The 12,462-nt window shown below is 43.9% G+C and overlaps 1 protein-coding gene across 2 annotated transcripts in view; it reads left to right on the top strand.

Annotated features, from left to right (window-relative positions):
• Nucleotides 1-29: 29 nt before the first annotated feature.
• The window catches only part of FAM184B (family with sequence similarity 184 member B), a 58,045-nt gene continuing 45,612 nt past the window's right edge, over nt 30-12,462 (top strand). Inside the window, exons 1-2 of one of the 2 annotated variants that reach the window (XM_071807339.1) lie at nt 30-459; nt 1,816-1,887. In XM_071807339.1, the coding sequence (XP_071663440.1) occupies nt 1,828-1,887 (60 nt within the window). In that variant the 5' untranslated portion in view covers nt 30-459; nt 1,816-1,827. Of the gene's footprint in view, nt 928-1,815; nt 1,888-12,462 lie in introns of both variants that reach the window. The other variant, XM_071807338.1, reaches the window with a different exon arrangement.

The following is a 12,462-nucleotide window of genomic DNA, read 5'->3' as shown; positions in this document are numbered from 1 at the left end:
CGCGCCGCCATTTTCGCCGAGGGGAGCGGCCAGGGCGGTACGGGGACGAGGGCCATGCTGGCTTCGCCTCCGCCTCTTGGGGCGCGCTCGCGGCAGGAGCGGCGGTTTCAAAGTCGGTATTAGCCCCGCTGCGGCTGAGGAGAAGCGTCGGGCAAGGGGATTTCCAGAGTGTGTTGCTGCAAAATAGTGAATTAAGCTTGATAAACCCTCGTACTCTCCTCAGCCACTCTTCCTTTCCGGATGTGATCATCTGGAAAAATTAGTATAGTTTAATTTTGTAAACAGGAGCCTCACACTGGAACAATCGGGATAGCAAAACAAGAAAGCTTGGCCTCCGTCTGGAAATAATAAAAGCCCTTAGGAGAATGGCCATCTAGTGAGACAAAAGCTGCTCAGCTACCGAATCTACAGCAATATAGTTTTGCTTGTTTTAAAGATTTAGGTAACAAAGGGGATTAAGTAAGTAGTTTGTTAAATAACTGGTTACTTAGTTCCCTGGATGAACTACCTCAGTTGAATCCACCTTGCAGACTGTGTGTTTCTTATTGAAACATCCTACTATTTTGTATTGGATATAAAGGCAATTGAAAAGATGTAAGTCAGTATGTATAACTGACTTGTTGGAATGAGTATTTGTGTTCTTTACAGGTGGACTCTTTTACTAGTGGTAATTTTCTCCAATTTTTCAAGTATGTTTTCCCAGAAATCCTTTAACTTGAGAACAGAAATAAATGCTGTATCTCATGAAAAAACAGTAAGATAACTAAGCTCAAACCCCAGAGATATGTTACAAACTACAGAACGTATTGTAAAGCAGGGACTGATATTCAGTAAGAAGCAAGGCAAGGGATGATTAGCTGCATCAGCATATATTAACTCCAGAAAATGTGAACAGAAGCAGTTAACTGTTGACACCAGGAACTTCAGGTATTTGACATCAAGTGTCTTTGGGCTTAAAAAAAAAAAAAAAAAAAGAAAAAGAAAATAAAAGAAGTGACCAATTACCTCAAGCGATGATAGTTATCTAATAAGAACAGATGAGATACCATCAAATGATAGGTCAACTAGTCAGAACCCATACTGAAGAAGATTCATTTTTGGCTAAGAAAAAAAAAATAGATAAGCACTAGGGGTCAGTCTTAGTCCAGATCTGAATCTTCCCAGTGTTAATTCTTCAAGTAGAAGATTTTTAATCAACAAAATAATGAAACTATTTTCTCTTCACAATTGTGTCAAGGATTACAGGGTACCTGAGCTGTGTGTGCAGAACTGAGGGTGGTAGCAGGAAAAAAAATATGTATTTTGTAGATATTTTTTAAATTAAAAGTAAAAATATTTTATTAATGTAATATATTTATTAAATTAATATTTATTAAAATAATATTTTAAAATAAAAATGCATTTTTAAAACATGTATACATGTGGCAGAGAGGGTTTTTTTCCTGACATATCGTATTACCATATATTTGTGTATGTTTAAAACAGATAACAGCTTCTTAAAGGTGAGTCATTTGTATTTTGTATTAACTTTTTAACATCTGGACCTGGCCTAATCCTCATCTGGTCCTAGAGAGGAGGAAATGAATTCTGTATGCACAAGTATAATAGTAACACAGAATAATACATATTAACTTTTTCCTAGAAGTTTTTATGTTGGAGAAATAGTGACTCTACAAAAACACTATAATCAGCTGCAAACACTCGATGAGTTGGGGTTTTATGGGAGTTTATATTTTCTAGGGAAATAAAATGTGTAACCATCTTTCTATTTAAGGTATTTTTACTGGAAAATTAATCTAGCATTTTTGCCTATAGGAAAAGAAGACTATGGAAACAGGAAAAGAAGAAGATGTGTGGAAGAGGATGGAAACTGGAACAGAAGAGCAGGTAAAACTTTGTGAGTCTTCTGGCTTTAAAAACCCAGGACTTTTAAATGAAACTAATAACGCAAACTGAAGTATTTTTGATACATATGTGTTTGGAAGCCCATTTGCGCCCACCTGCATCTCAGACCTATGGATGAGGATTTTCCCTTGTCAACAGCTTGCAGTCTCTTATGATGGGTTTCAACCAGGATATAAGAGCTATTTATTCCAGTCTGCTTTAAATATTTCTGCTAGGCTTTGTATTTCTAGGTAGAAATAAAAGTCAGGCTTCTGTTATGACAAATTGAAGTTCAACATACTGGCTTTCAGGGTAAATATGCCACAGAAGTCCGGATTCCCAGTTGATATTTCATATGAAGATATATAACATTCTGAAGTAGGATCACAAATGTGGCCATTTAGACTTATCTCCACATAAAATATCACAGTCACCCTGTGATACCAGATACTTTGTTTAACTGATAGAGGTGTTTGTTGTCAGTGTTTTCACAGGTTATGTTGCAGCACCTTCACTGCATTAATAAGCCTTAATGGTGCCCGACCGGCCTTGCCGGGTGCCTCCAGCCACACCCCTTGCCCATGGGCCTAGGAACCGCATTCTGGCTCAGGCCTGGGCCTTCTGTTCTTTTCTGAGCTAACTCTCAGGGCTCAGTAAGGGCCAGCCGCTTCCTGAGAAATGAATACAACAACTGACTGGGAGGGCAAGGACCTCTCCAGCAGCACGGATTTAGATGTTTTGGCCAGTAGGTTTCACAGTTCTATCAAAAAAGGAAAGGACTGATGAAGCTCAGAAGCTCTCCAGGCTCCAGAGGGAAGCATGCTCTAAAACATCAAGATTTTTTAACTTGTCCTTGGAAATAGTGACCTCCTCTGATTATAGTTGTCTCTTTCTACTTCTGACCCACTGTTCTACATCCTTTCTCTTTGCCAGTTCTGGTGTGTGCCACAGGATAAGCCAAAGTTGATTCATGCTGGTTACTTTGTGGTAATTTTAGATGTAGGTCTTGGGGTAAAAAACAGGTTAAAAACCCTGAAAGTTGTTGCTATCCTATTTAGTAGGTGTTCCAGAGCTTTTGTAACTGATGCACCTGGTCGGTTCCAGTTTCCAGATTAAAAGTTTAAGCACAGTAATATTTAATCCATAATCGGGCCATCATTATGCAGTAGTAATAGGAGTGTCGAGGGTTTTGATTGTGGGGTGACAATAAAACCCTGGCAGATGTATTGTTAACCTCCTCTCCTTCCCCCCTTCCCTCTTTTGCCCCTCCCTCTCCACCCTTCCCACTAAGGACGGGCAATCAGGAGGAAAAGAAGGACAGAGAGAAGAGAGTTGGAAAAATTAAAAATGTTTTACTAATGCTACTAATAAGAATAGAGAAAATAGTACAAAATATACAAAACCAATCTTGAAAGTCTCAGCAACTGCAGAGCCAGCACCCAAAGTCCTGGATTGGACTGTGCAACCATCCGGAGCTAGATTTAGTCTCTCACTAGGCCTCAGTTTGCAGGGACGACTAGCAAGGTCCTCTCCTAATATCAGCCATAAGCAAAAGGGGAAAAAAAAGGGATGAGATCCTCATGATCTCCCACTTTTATATGAAGCATTCACGTGAATGGAATGTTATACACAGTTGGTCAGTTTCTTGGTCACCTGTTTCTCGTTGCCCCTCTTGCAAGATGTCCATCAATGCTTATCAGTAACTTCGCATTCCATTGCTATGTTTACCAAAACATGTATCTGGTTCTCCAGGAAAATGCAGCTAATATGAAGGCTTTAGCTGACAGGCAAATTCACTAAAAGAGAAACTTGTTTTTTTTAACAAAACCAGGACAAGGAGGTTCTGTTCACCACGTTCCTCCAAAACTTGTGTGCATGTAAGTCAGCTATAAGGTTGTATATATGTTTCTGAATAGTTACTGTTTTCAGTCAATGAGGAAATCACTAATGCTTTGTGGTTTCTGAATTGGACTCTCAAATCCTATTTGCTCTATGAGGTGGAAATTATTGAAAATTACAGTTACATATAGTATTTTATATATACATAATTATATATAATTATGTAATTACCCAAGATGCAACTGTAGCAGAACCACTTCTTGTTCTTTTTCTTGTATTCAATCTCAAACCAAGCTTTATTGAAAGTAGGATAGTGAACCAGGTGAGCAGGACAGCTACTTTTCCAAGTTTTCAGACTAGTTTTTATCCTTCTTTCATTTTTTTTTTCCTGTAAGAAGGGAAAAAAATAGTCCCTGAATTTTGTATATTGGGGTCAAAACGCTACTCTGGGACCAAAGTGAATTTAAATGGAGATCAACAATGAGCATCGTCATTTATGAATTAAATTAGAATCTCACTTAGAGATTACAGAATGGTTGGGATTGGAAGGGGCCTTTGGAGATCATCTAGTCCAACCCACCTGCCAAAGCAGGTTCATCAAAGCAGATCGCACAGGAATGTGTCCAAGCCGATTTTGAATGTCTCCAAAGAAGGAGACTTGGCAAAGATTAATCTGCCCTTGCTGAGACACTAACTTGAGAAGTTCTAAATCCGTTTTATTAATATGGCTTTTAATTTGAAACATAATGTGACAGTTAATGACTAATTGTATTGTTCTAAAATTTTCAAATGCAAATTTTATTGGACTGCAAAACAGCAGTAGAGTGTAATCTGAGGGATTGGTTTAACTTTGTCCTCATGTATTAAAAAAAAAAATCCCACTGACTTCAGTAGTACTGATATTCAGACAAACAATGGATGCATTTGGCTCTGTATTAATTGTGTTTTGGGAAAGCTGCTTGTAATATGTTAAAAAAGGGAGCAAACTTATGGATTAAAGATATGCAACAGAAATATCTTCCTTATGTCTTGGAATTTGAGGTATGTGGATCTTTTAGTAGTAGCTAGCCTTATCTTGTGTATCATAGAATGGTTTGGGTCAGAAGGGACCTTAAAGAACATCTAGCGCCAACCCCTCTGCCTTGGGCAGTGGCACCTTCCACTAGACCAGGTTGCTCAAAGCCCCATCCAGCCTGGCCTTCAACACTTCCAGGGATGGGGTATCCACAGCTTCTCTGGGTAACGTGTTCCAGTGCCTCACCACCCAAAGATATTTATGTGTAAGTATAAAAAATGCTGGATTGATGGACTTGGGTTTCAGTTGAGATAGTGAGATAAACTGGATGAGTTTGATCCATATCACAGTATCACAGTATGTTTGGGATTGGAAGGGACCTCAAAAGATCATCTAGTCCAATCCCCCTGCTGGAGCAGGAACGCCTAGGTGAGGTCGCACAGGAATGTGTCCAGGCGGGTTTTGAATGTCTCCAGGGAAGGAGACTCCACAACCTCCCTGGGTAGCCTGTTCCAGTGCTCTGTTACCCTCACTGAGAAGAAGTTCTTTCTCAAATTTAAGTGGAACCTCTTGTGTTCCAGCTTGATCCCATTGCCCCTTGTCCTATCATTGTTTGCCACTGAGAAGAGCCTGACTCCATCCTCATGGCACTCACCCTTTATATATTTATAAACATTAATAAGGTCACCCCTCAGTCTCCTCTTCTCCAAACTAAAGAGCCCCAGCTCCCTCAGCCTTTCTTCATAAGGGAGATGCTCCACTCCCTTAATCATCTTTGTTGCCCTACGCTGGACCCTCTCCAGCAGTTCCCTGTCCTTCTTGAACTGAGGGGCCCAGAACTGAACACAATATTCCAGATGGGGTCTCACCAGGGCGGAGTAGAGGGGAAGGAGGACCTCTCTCGATCTACTGACCACCCCCCTTGTAATACACCCAAGGATGCCATTAGCCTTCCTGGCCACAAGGGCACAGTGCTGGCTCATGGTCATCCTGTTGTCCACCAGGACCCCCAGGTCCCTTTCCCCTACACTGCTCTCTAATAGGTCATGCCCCAACCTATACTGGAACTTGGGATTGTTCCTGCCCAGATGCAGGACTCTACACTTTCCCTTGTTAAATTCCATCAGATTATCCCCCGCCCAACTCTCCAGCCTGTCCAGGTCCCGCTGGATGGCGGCACAGCCTTCTGGCGTGTCAGCCACTCCTCCCAGCTTAGTGTCATCAGCAAACTTGCTGATAGTACACTCAATTCCCTCGTCTAAATCATTAATGAATATATTGAATAATATTGGCCCCAGTACTGACCCCTGAGGCACTCCACTAGATACTGGCCTCCAACTGGACTCCGCACCATTGACCACCACTCTCTGGCTTCTCTCTTTAAGCCAGTTTGCAACCCACCTCACTACTCTATTGTCGAGACCACACCTCCTCAATTTAGCTGTGAGGATGCTGTGAGGGACTGTGTCAAAGGCTTTACTGAAGTCAAGGTAGACCACATCCACCGCTCTGCCATCATCCATCCACCTTGTTACATTCTCATAAAAGGCTATGAGGTTGGTCAAGCATGACTTACCCTTGGTAAAGCCATGCTGACTGCCCCTAATGACCCTCTTATCCCTGATGTGCCTTGAGATGGCACCAAGGATAAGCTGTTCCATTACTTTCCCAGGGACAGAGGTGAGGCTGACCGGTCTATAATTACCCGGGTCCTCCTTCTTGCCCTTTTTAAAGACTGGAGTGACATTTGCTTTCCTCCAATCCTCGGGCACCTCTCCCGTTTCCCAAGACTTGGCAAAAATGATGGATAGCGGTCTAGCAATGACTTCAGCCAGCTCCCTCAGCACCCGCGGATGCATCCCATCTGGACCCATGGATTTATGGACGTCCAGACTACTTAATTGTTCCCTAACCCAGTCCTCATCGACTAAAGCAAACTCCTCCATTAACCTGGCTTCATCCGGGGTCTCAGGGGTACAGGGTTCCCCAGGACATCCTCCAGCGGAGTAGACAGAGACAAAGGCGGCATTCAGCAATTCTGCCTTCTCTGTGTCTTCTGCCACCAGGGCACCCACCTCATTCATCAGTGGGCCTACATTGCCTCTGGTATTAGTTTTATCTGCTATGTATTTGAAAAAGTTCTTCTTGCTGTCCTTGACCCCTCTCGCCAGCTGTAATTCTAAGGAGGCCTTGGCTACCCTAGCTGCCTTCCTGCATCCTCTAACAGCAGCCTTATATTCCTCCCAAGTGGCCAGTCCCTCCTTCCATGACCTGTAAACTCGCCTCTTCTGCTTGAGCATACCCAACAGATCCCTATTCAACCACGCAGGCCTTCTGGCTCCCTTCCTCGACTTCCTACGTGTGGGGATGCTCTGATCCTGAGCATGGAAGAAGCAATCTCTGAATGCAATCCAGCTCTCTTGGGCCCCTTTTCCTTCAAGCAGTCTTGCCCATGGGGTTTCCCTCAGCAGTTGCTTGAAAAGGCCGAAATTAGCCCTGCCAAAGTCCAGGGTTGCAATTCTACTTGCTATTCTGTTCCTGCCACACGAGATGCTGAACTCCACCATCTCGTGGTCACTGCAACCCAGGCAGCCCTCAACCTTTACTGCTTCAACCAGACCCTCTTTGTTAGTGAGGATGAGATCCAGCAGTGCACCTCTCCTGGTCGGCTCCTCCACCATCTGCATGAGGAAGTTATCATCAATGCACTGGAGGAACCTCCTGGACTGTGGCTGGCTGGCTGAATGGTCCTTCCAGCAAACATCAGGGAAGTTAAAATCACCCACAACAACCAGGGCCTGTGACTGTGAGGCCACTCTCAGCTGCGCATAGAAGGCCTCATCAACTTCCTCAGTCTGATCTGGTGGCCTGTAATAGACACCTACAACAGTATCACCCCTACCAGCCTGTCCCTTGATCCTGACCCATACACTCTCAACTCATTCCTCATCTGCTCCTGGGCAGAATTTAGTACATTGCAGTTGCTCTCTCACATAGAGAGCAACTCCACCACCACGCCTGGCTGGCCTGTCTTTCCTGAAAAGGGCATAGCCATCCATGACCACATTCCAGTCATGTGAACTGTCCCACCACGTTTCTGTAATTGCCACCAGATCATAATCTCCCGACCGAACATAGGATTCTAACTCCTCCTGCTTATTCCCCATGCTGCGCGCATTGGTGTACAGGCATTTCAGGGAGCGAGCAGAGCACACCAATTTCTCCCTAGGGGCACAGGAGGCCACCCGGTCCTCATCTGTTTTAGAATGCTGCCCCTCTGGGGCAAGCCCAACTACAACCCCATCCCCCTTCGAGGCTAGTTTAAAGCTCTCCAAATGAGCCCAGCTAATTCCTGCCCCAGCATCCTTTTGCCTCTGCGAGATAAGCCTTTCTTGCATAACACTGTCCGGACTGGAGTCTTATAAAACCAGCCATTATCAAAAAAACCAAAGCCCTGCCTGTAGCACCAGTCTTGGAGCCAACCATTTAGAGATTGAATTTTCCCATTCCACCCCACATCGTCACTTGAAGAGGGAAGGAGTGAAGAGAAGATCACTTGAGCCCCTGAATCTTTCACCATCCTTCCCAAGACCTTGAAGTCATTCTTCATTCCCCTCAGACTACGGGAAGCAACTTCCTCCCCATCTGTCTGGAAGACCAGCAGTGGGTAGTAGTCTGTCGGTTGCACCAGTCTGGGGAGCTCTCTAGCAATATCCTTGATCCGGGCTCCAGGTAGACTACAGACTTCCCTAAGATGAGGGTCAACCCTGCATATTGGGCCCTCTGTTCCTTTCAGAAGGGAATTTCCTATTACAATCACCCTTCTATCTTTCTTATCAGAGGTAGTCTTCAGTTGTGTAGTCAACCGCCTCTTCCTATGTGATCTTGTAGGCAGGCTTGGCACCACCTCCTCACCTACCTCTTCTTCAAGATCCAGGGCCTCAAACCTATTACGGAGGGGCACCTGGGGAGGCAAATCAGGCAGGGAGTGGGGCTGCCTGTGATGCCGAACTGGAATAAGCTTCCAACCCTCATCTTTTTTTAGGTCATTTACCTCTGCCCGACAGCGACAAGGGTGGGGCTGTCTCAGGACCTCCGCCTCTGTCCGGGAGGGCAGGAGGTCCATCTCCTTTTCGGGGGTACCTCCCTGGGGCCTTTCCGACCGGCACGTAAGGGTGTTACTCCACCAGTCGATCTCCCTTTCGCACTCCCTGATGGACCTCAGCGTCTCAACCTCCTCCTTAAGCTTCACAACCATGTCGAGCAGATCTTGCACCTGCTCACACCTCACACAAGTGGAGTGCTGGCCTCCCTCCTCCGGCAGCAGCAGGCTCTGGCACTCCTTGCAGCCGGAGACCTGAACAGCCACCGTTTGGGACAGAACTTCAGTCTGCGTTGCCACAGTCTTTTTGAGACATGCTCTCCTTCTGGAGGCGACCATGGTCATCAGCGGTCTGGGACGCTGGCAATAAGTCGGTGGGAATGAAAAACAAGTGCTCTCTGCAACCCGCTGCGCTAGCTGCCACACCCGCTGCGCTAGCTGGTTGCTCCTCTCTGCACCTGGTGGGCAGCGACTAGTCGCTGCCCTCCCAAAGGTTTTTTCAAGGCAAGAGGAGGAGGTGTGGTCGCCGTCACCGTGGGAACGCCCCCCGCCACGTCAGCCGCTCTCTCGCAATGGCTACCGGGGCTTCGGGGGGATCGGGACCGCCGGGAGTCACGCTGTCCCTGTACGTTTCCCTCTGGGCTTTCTAATCTCGGCTAAACCTCGTAGTCGACTGAACCTCGCCGGCTCTGGCTCTCGCTGCGCTGGCTCCGATCAGCTGACTCACAAACTACTTAGATTATACTGATGTTTAAACCATGCAGGTTATTAAGAATTTTATATATGTATTATGAAAGCCCACCTGAAATTTATTTTAGCCATTTAAGGCTAATGTGCTTGGTGTCAAGGATTTTGTAATAACTGTATCCAGAATTGCATCTTTTTCCATTTGCCAGTCCTGCTGATGTTCACTTAAAGGCTCTTTTAAAGATTTCTTGGTATTGACTGATTAGCTATCACAGAATGTTTCTGACATCTGAGTCACTGATATGAACTAAACATGTGACAGAACAAAGTGTTTTTATGTTAACCAAGCAATGGCAAATTGCTTTGGTACCATCAAAAAAGGATAAGAACTCAAAAGTTATTTTGCATGCAGATTTTGTTCCAAGTAGTTTGTTTTCTGTTTGACAGGGGAGAAAGGTATTATGAAAACATTATAAAAGGGGGAAAGTAATATTTTTATTCCTCCCACATGTCTCTAAAATAAGAAAGTATTTGATTCCAAGTCAGAGCTTATCAGAAGGTTCCATGTGGTTCTCATAAAATCCACGTTTGTTTACTACACACTCAAATTATGCTTTGTGACATCTTTACTCTTATCTGTAGGTGGTCGCCAGATCAATTACAAGAAAAGAAATAGGTCAAATACTCACTGAAAAGCTCTGCCATTATCTGCTGACATTCTGTTATTGAAATCAAGTGGATTTTTTGAGTAGTGGAACTAATGAACTTGAGTCACCTATGAATTTATCTTCTGTGGTTGCATTTTCTGGTGCTTGAAGTCTGATTTAAGCTTTTCTGATGTTTGAAGCATTGACTCATCTGGACTCAGAATAATTTACCAGCAACAAATTATGTTCTGCTAAAATACCATCTTGTAGCAAAGCATCAAGTTTTTCTCCTCTGATCCCCTAAAATACATGAACAGCCTGCTTGAAAACATCTCAGTGGTTTATTTGTTTCCCAGTGTACCTGAAGATCTGTGCTCTTCTGCTCTGTCTGTGCCTATATAAGTGTCACAAGTCTCTATCCAGCCATGCCTTCAGGTCCAGTGTGTCCTCTGCTGTTTGGTAGAAACAACATGAATGTTACTGTGTAGTAGAGCGATAATATAGGTAACTTATTGTAAGTACTTTTAAAACCTTTCGCATTTTCTTAATTTGCTTTCTGTTTTCACTCAGTTTTGTTGTTTTTCTGAGGAAACAAGGTGCTAGGAAATTGTTCTAGCCCTTTGTGTTCTCTGGATTGTTCTAAAAAGCTTCTCAATTTTAGCAAAATTTTACATTTAGTTAAGTTCCTACACTTTTTTCTTAAATGGATGAGCATGTAGAGAAGATATTATAACCATATTAACTGAGTTAAACTTAAGTATGAGCACATGTTTTATCGGGTACCAAACAATTGGTAGTGACATATGCTTATGCCCTGGTCATAGAAAAAGTTTCAGTCACAGGCAGCAGCATCTTGGACATTAATATCAGTGAATGAAGGAACTATACTTAGTCCTTCCTGGGTACAAGGCTCTGTTTCTTATATCTTCTTATAAATGTTCTGTCTGGGCTAAACTTCTTTTCCCTGCTTAGCATCTCCCAGTAACTGTGACCATCTTCATTTTCCTTCCTGGCCTTTCCCTTCTATGCTGTTTCTCAGTCAGTCTCCATTTCCACTCACTTCTGGAGTGAAGATTCTTTCTGCCTTCAGAGACTTAGAGACCCTTCTTTTCTCCGAGCAATTAAAGGGTTTAGTTTCTCTGGCCCAAGGTCTTCTCTTCTTACATCTTCTCACTCTTCCTTCTACCTACTGCCTGCAGGCATTCTTCTGCCCTGATCTTTTTTTTCCTTGGAGTGTCTATTCTTAACAGTGCTTTACCTTTTTTTTTTTTTTGCCCTCACTGAGTATCTCCCTTCTTTGCTGAAGATTTTCCTTTTTTTCCTTTTGCCCTGCTCTTAGCTGACACCAGATAATCCTCCTTCCCAATTCTGATAATCTTGAGGAAGCACTTTTTCAAACCCACCACTAGTGAAGTGGAAGCTTCTTGCCCAAGAAGGATGGAAAGACTGCAAGGAGGTGAGATAGAAAAGCTGTCTTACCTGCACAGGGCAGGGGGGAAGAAGTAGCCTCATGTTGACCCTGGCTGGCTGTAAGAGAGCATGAGCTGAGATGTGTCCTCTGTCTGCTCCATAGGGTTTCTTATACTGGCTACAGCTGCACATCAAAGGGATGTAAAGCAGCTTTCATCTTCTCTCACTTGTTCTTTCTCTCTCTTCCTCTTCTCCACCTCTCTGACTTCATCCTACTTTGCCTTCTCCTCCTTCCCCTTTCTTCTAGACTTGTTTAAACATGTCCACTAACCATTTTCTTCTTGCATTAACACTTTACTGAACCATTCTTCTTTTAAAATTCCATTATCTTAATAGCTTGTCTTGTCTATGCCCTTTTTTTCTACCCTTTCTGTCCTTTCATTTATTTTTACATGTAGAAGCCTGGTCTCTTTGAAGAGAGGGAATGGCTTACAGATGAAGAAAAAAAGCCCAGTAATATTGTCAGTTTTCTTCTGACACCTTGCCAGTGCCTTTGGTGTAACTGAGGGGAACTGACCTGTCTCTTTGACTAAGGCAGAAGGGCCAGATCCCTGACACTGCTCCCGGGCTCAGCTGTGCTCAAGTGTGCCTCTTTGCTGGAAGAACTGCTCCATTCTGCTTTCAGAAAAAAAAAAAAAAAATTAAACCAGGTTTCCTTCATCACTTTGTTGGTCCGTCCGGACTTAGAGAGGATTGCCAAGATAACAGAGCTTGTGAAAGGTGCCAACATCGTCCTCTCTCGTGACCTCTGCAATCGTTTGGCAGCCCCAAGAAGGTAACATGATTTAATGTGCAGGCGATCTCTATAACAGATGCCC

This window comes from Patagioenas fasciata, chromosome 4 (genome assembly GCF_037038585.1).
Source record: "Patagioenas fasciata isolate bPatFas1 chromosome 4, bPatFas1.hap1, whole genome shotgun sequence".
NCBI lineage: Eukaryota > Metazoa > Chordata > Aves > Columbiformes > Columbidae > Patagioenas > Patagioenas fasciata.
The sequence above is the reverse complement of the archived record's forward strand: the minus strand, read 5'-3'. Positions and strand labels throughout refer to the sequence as shown.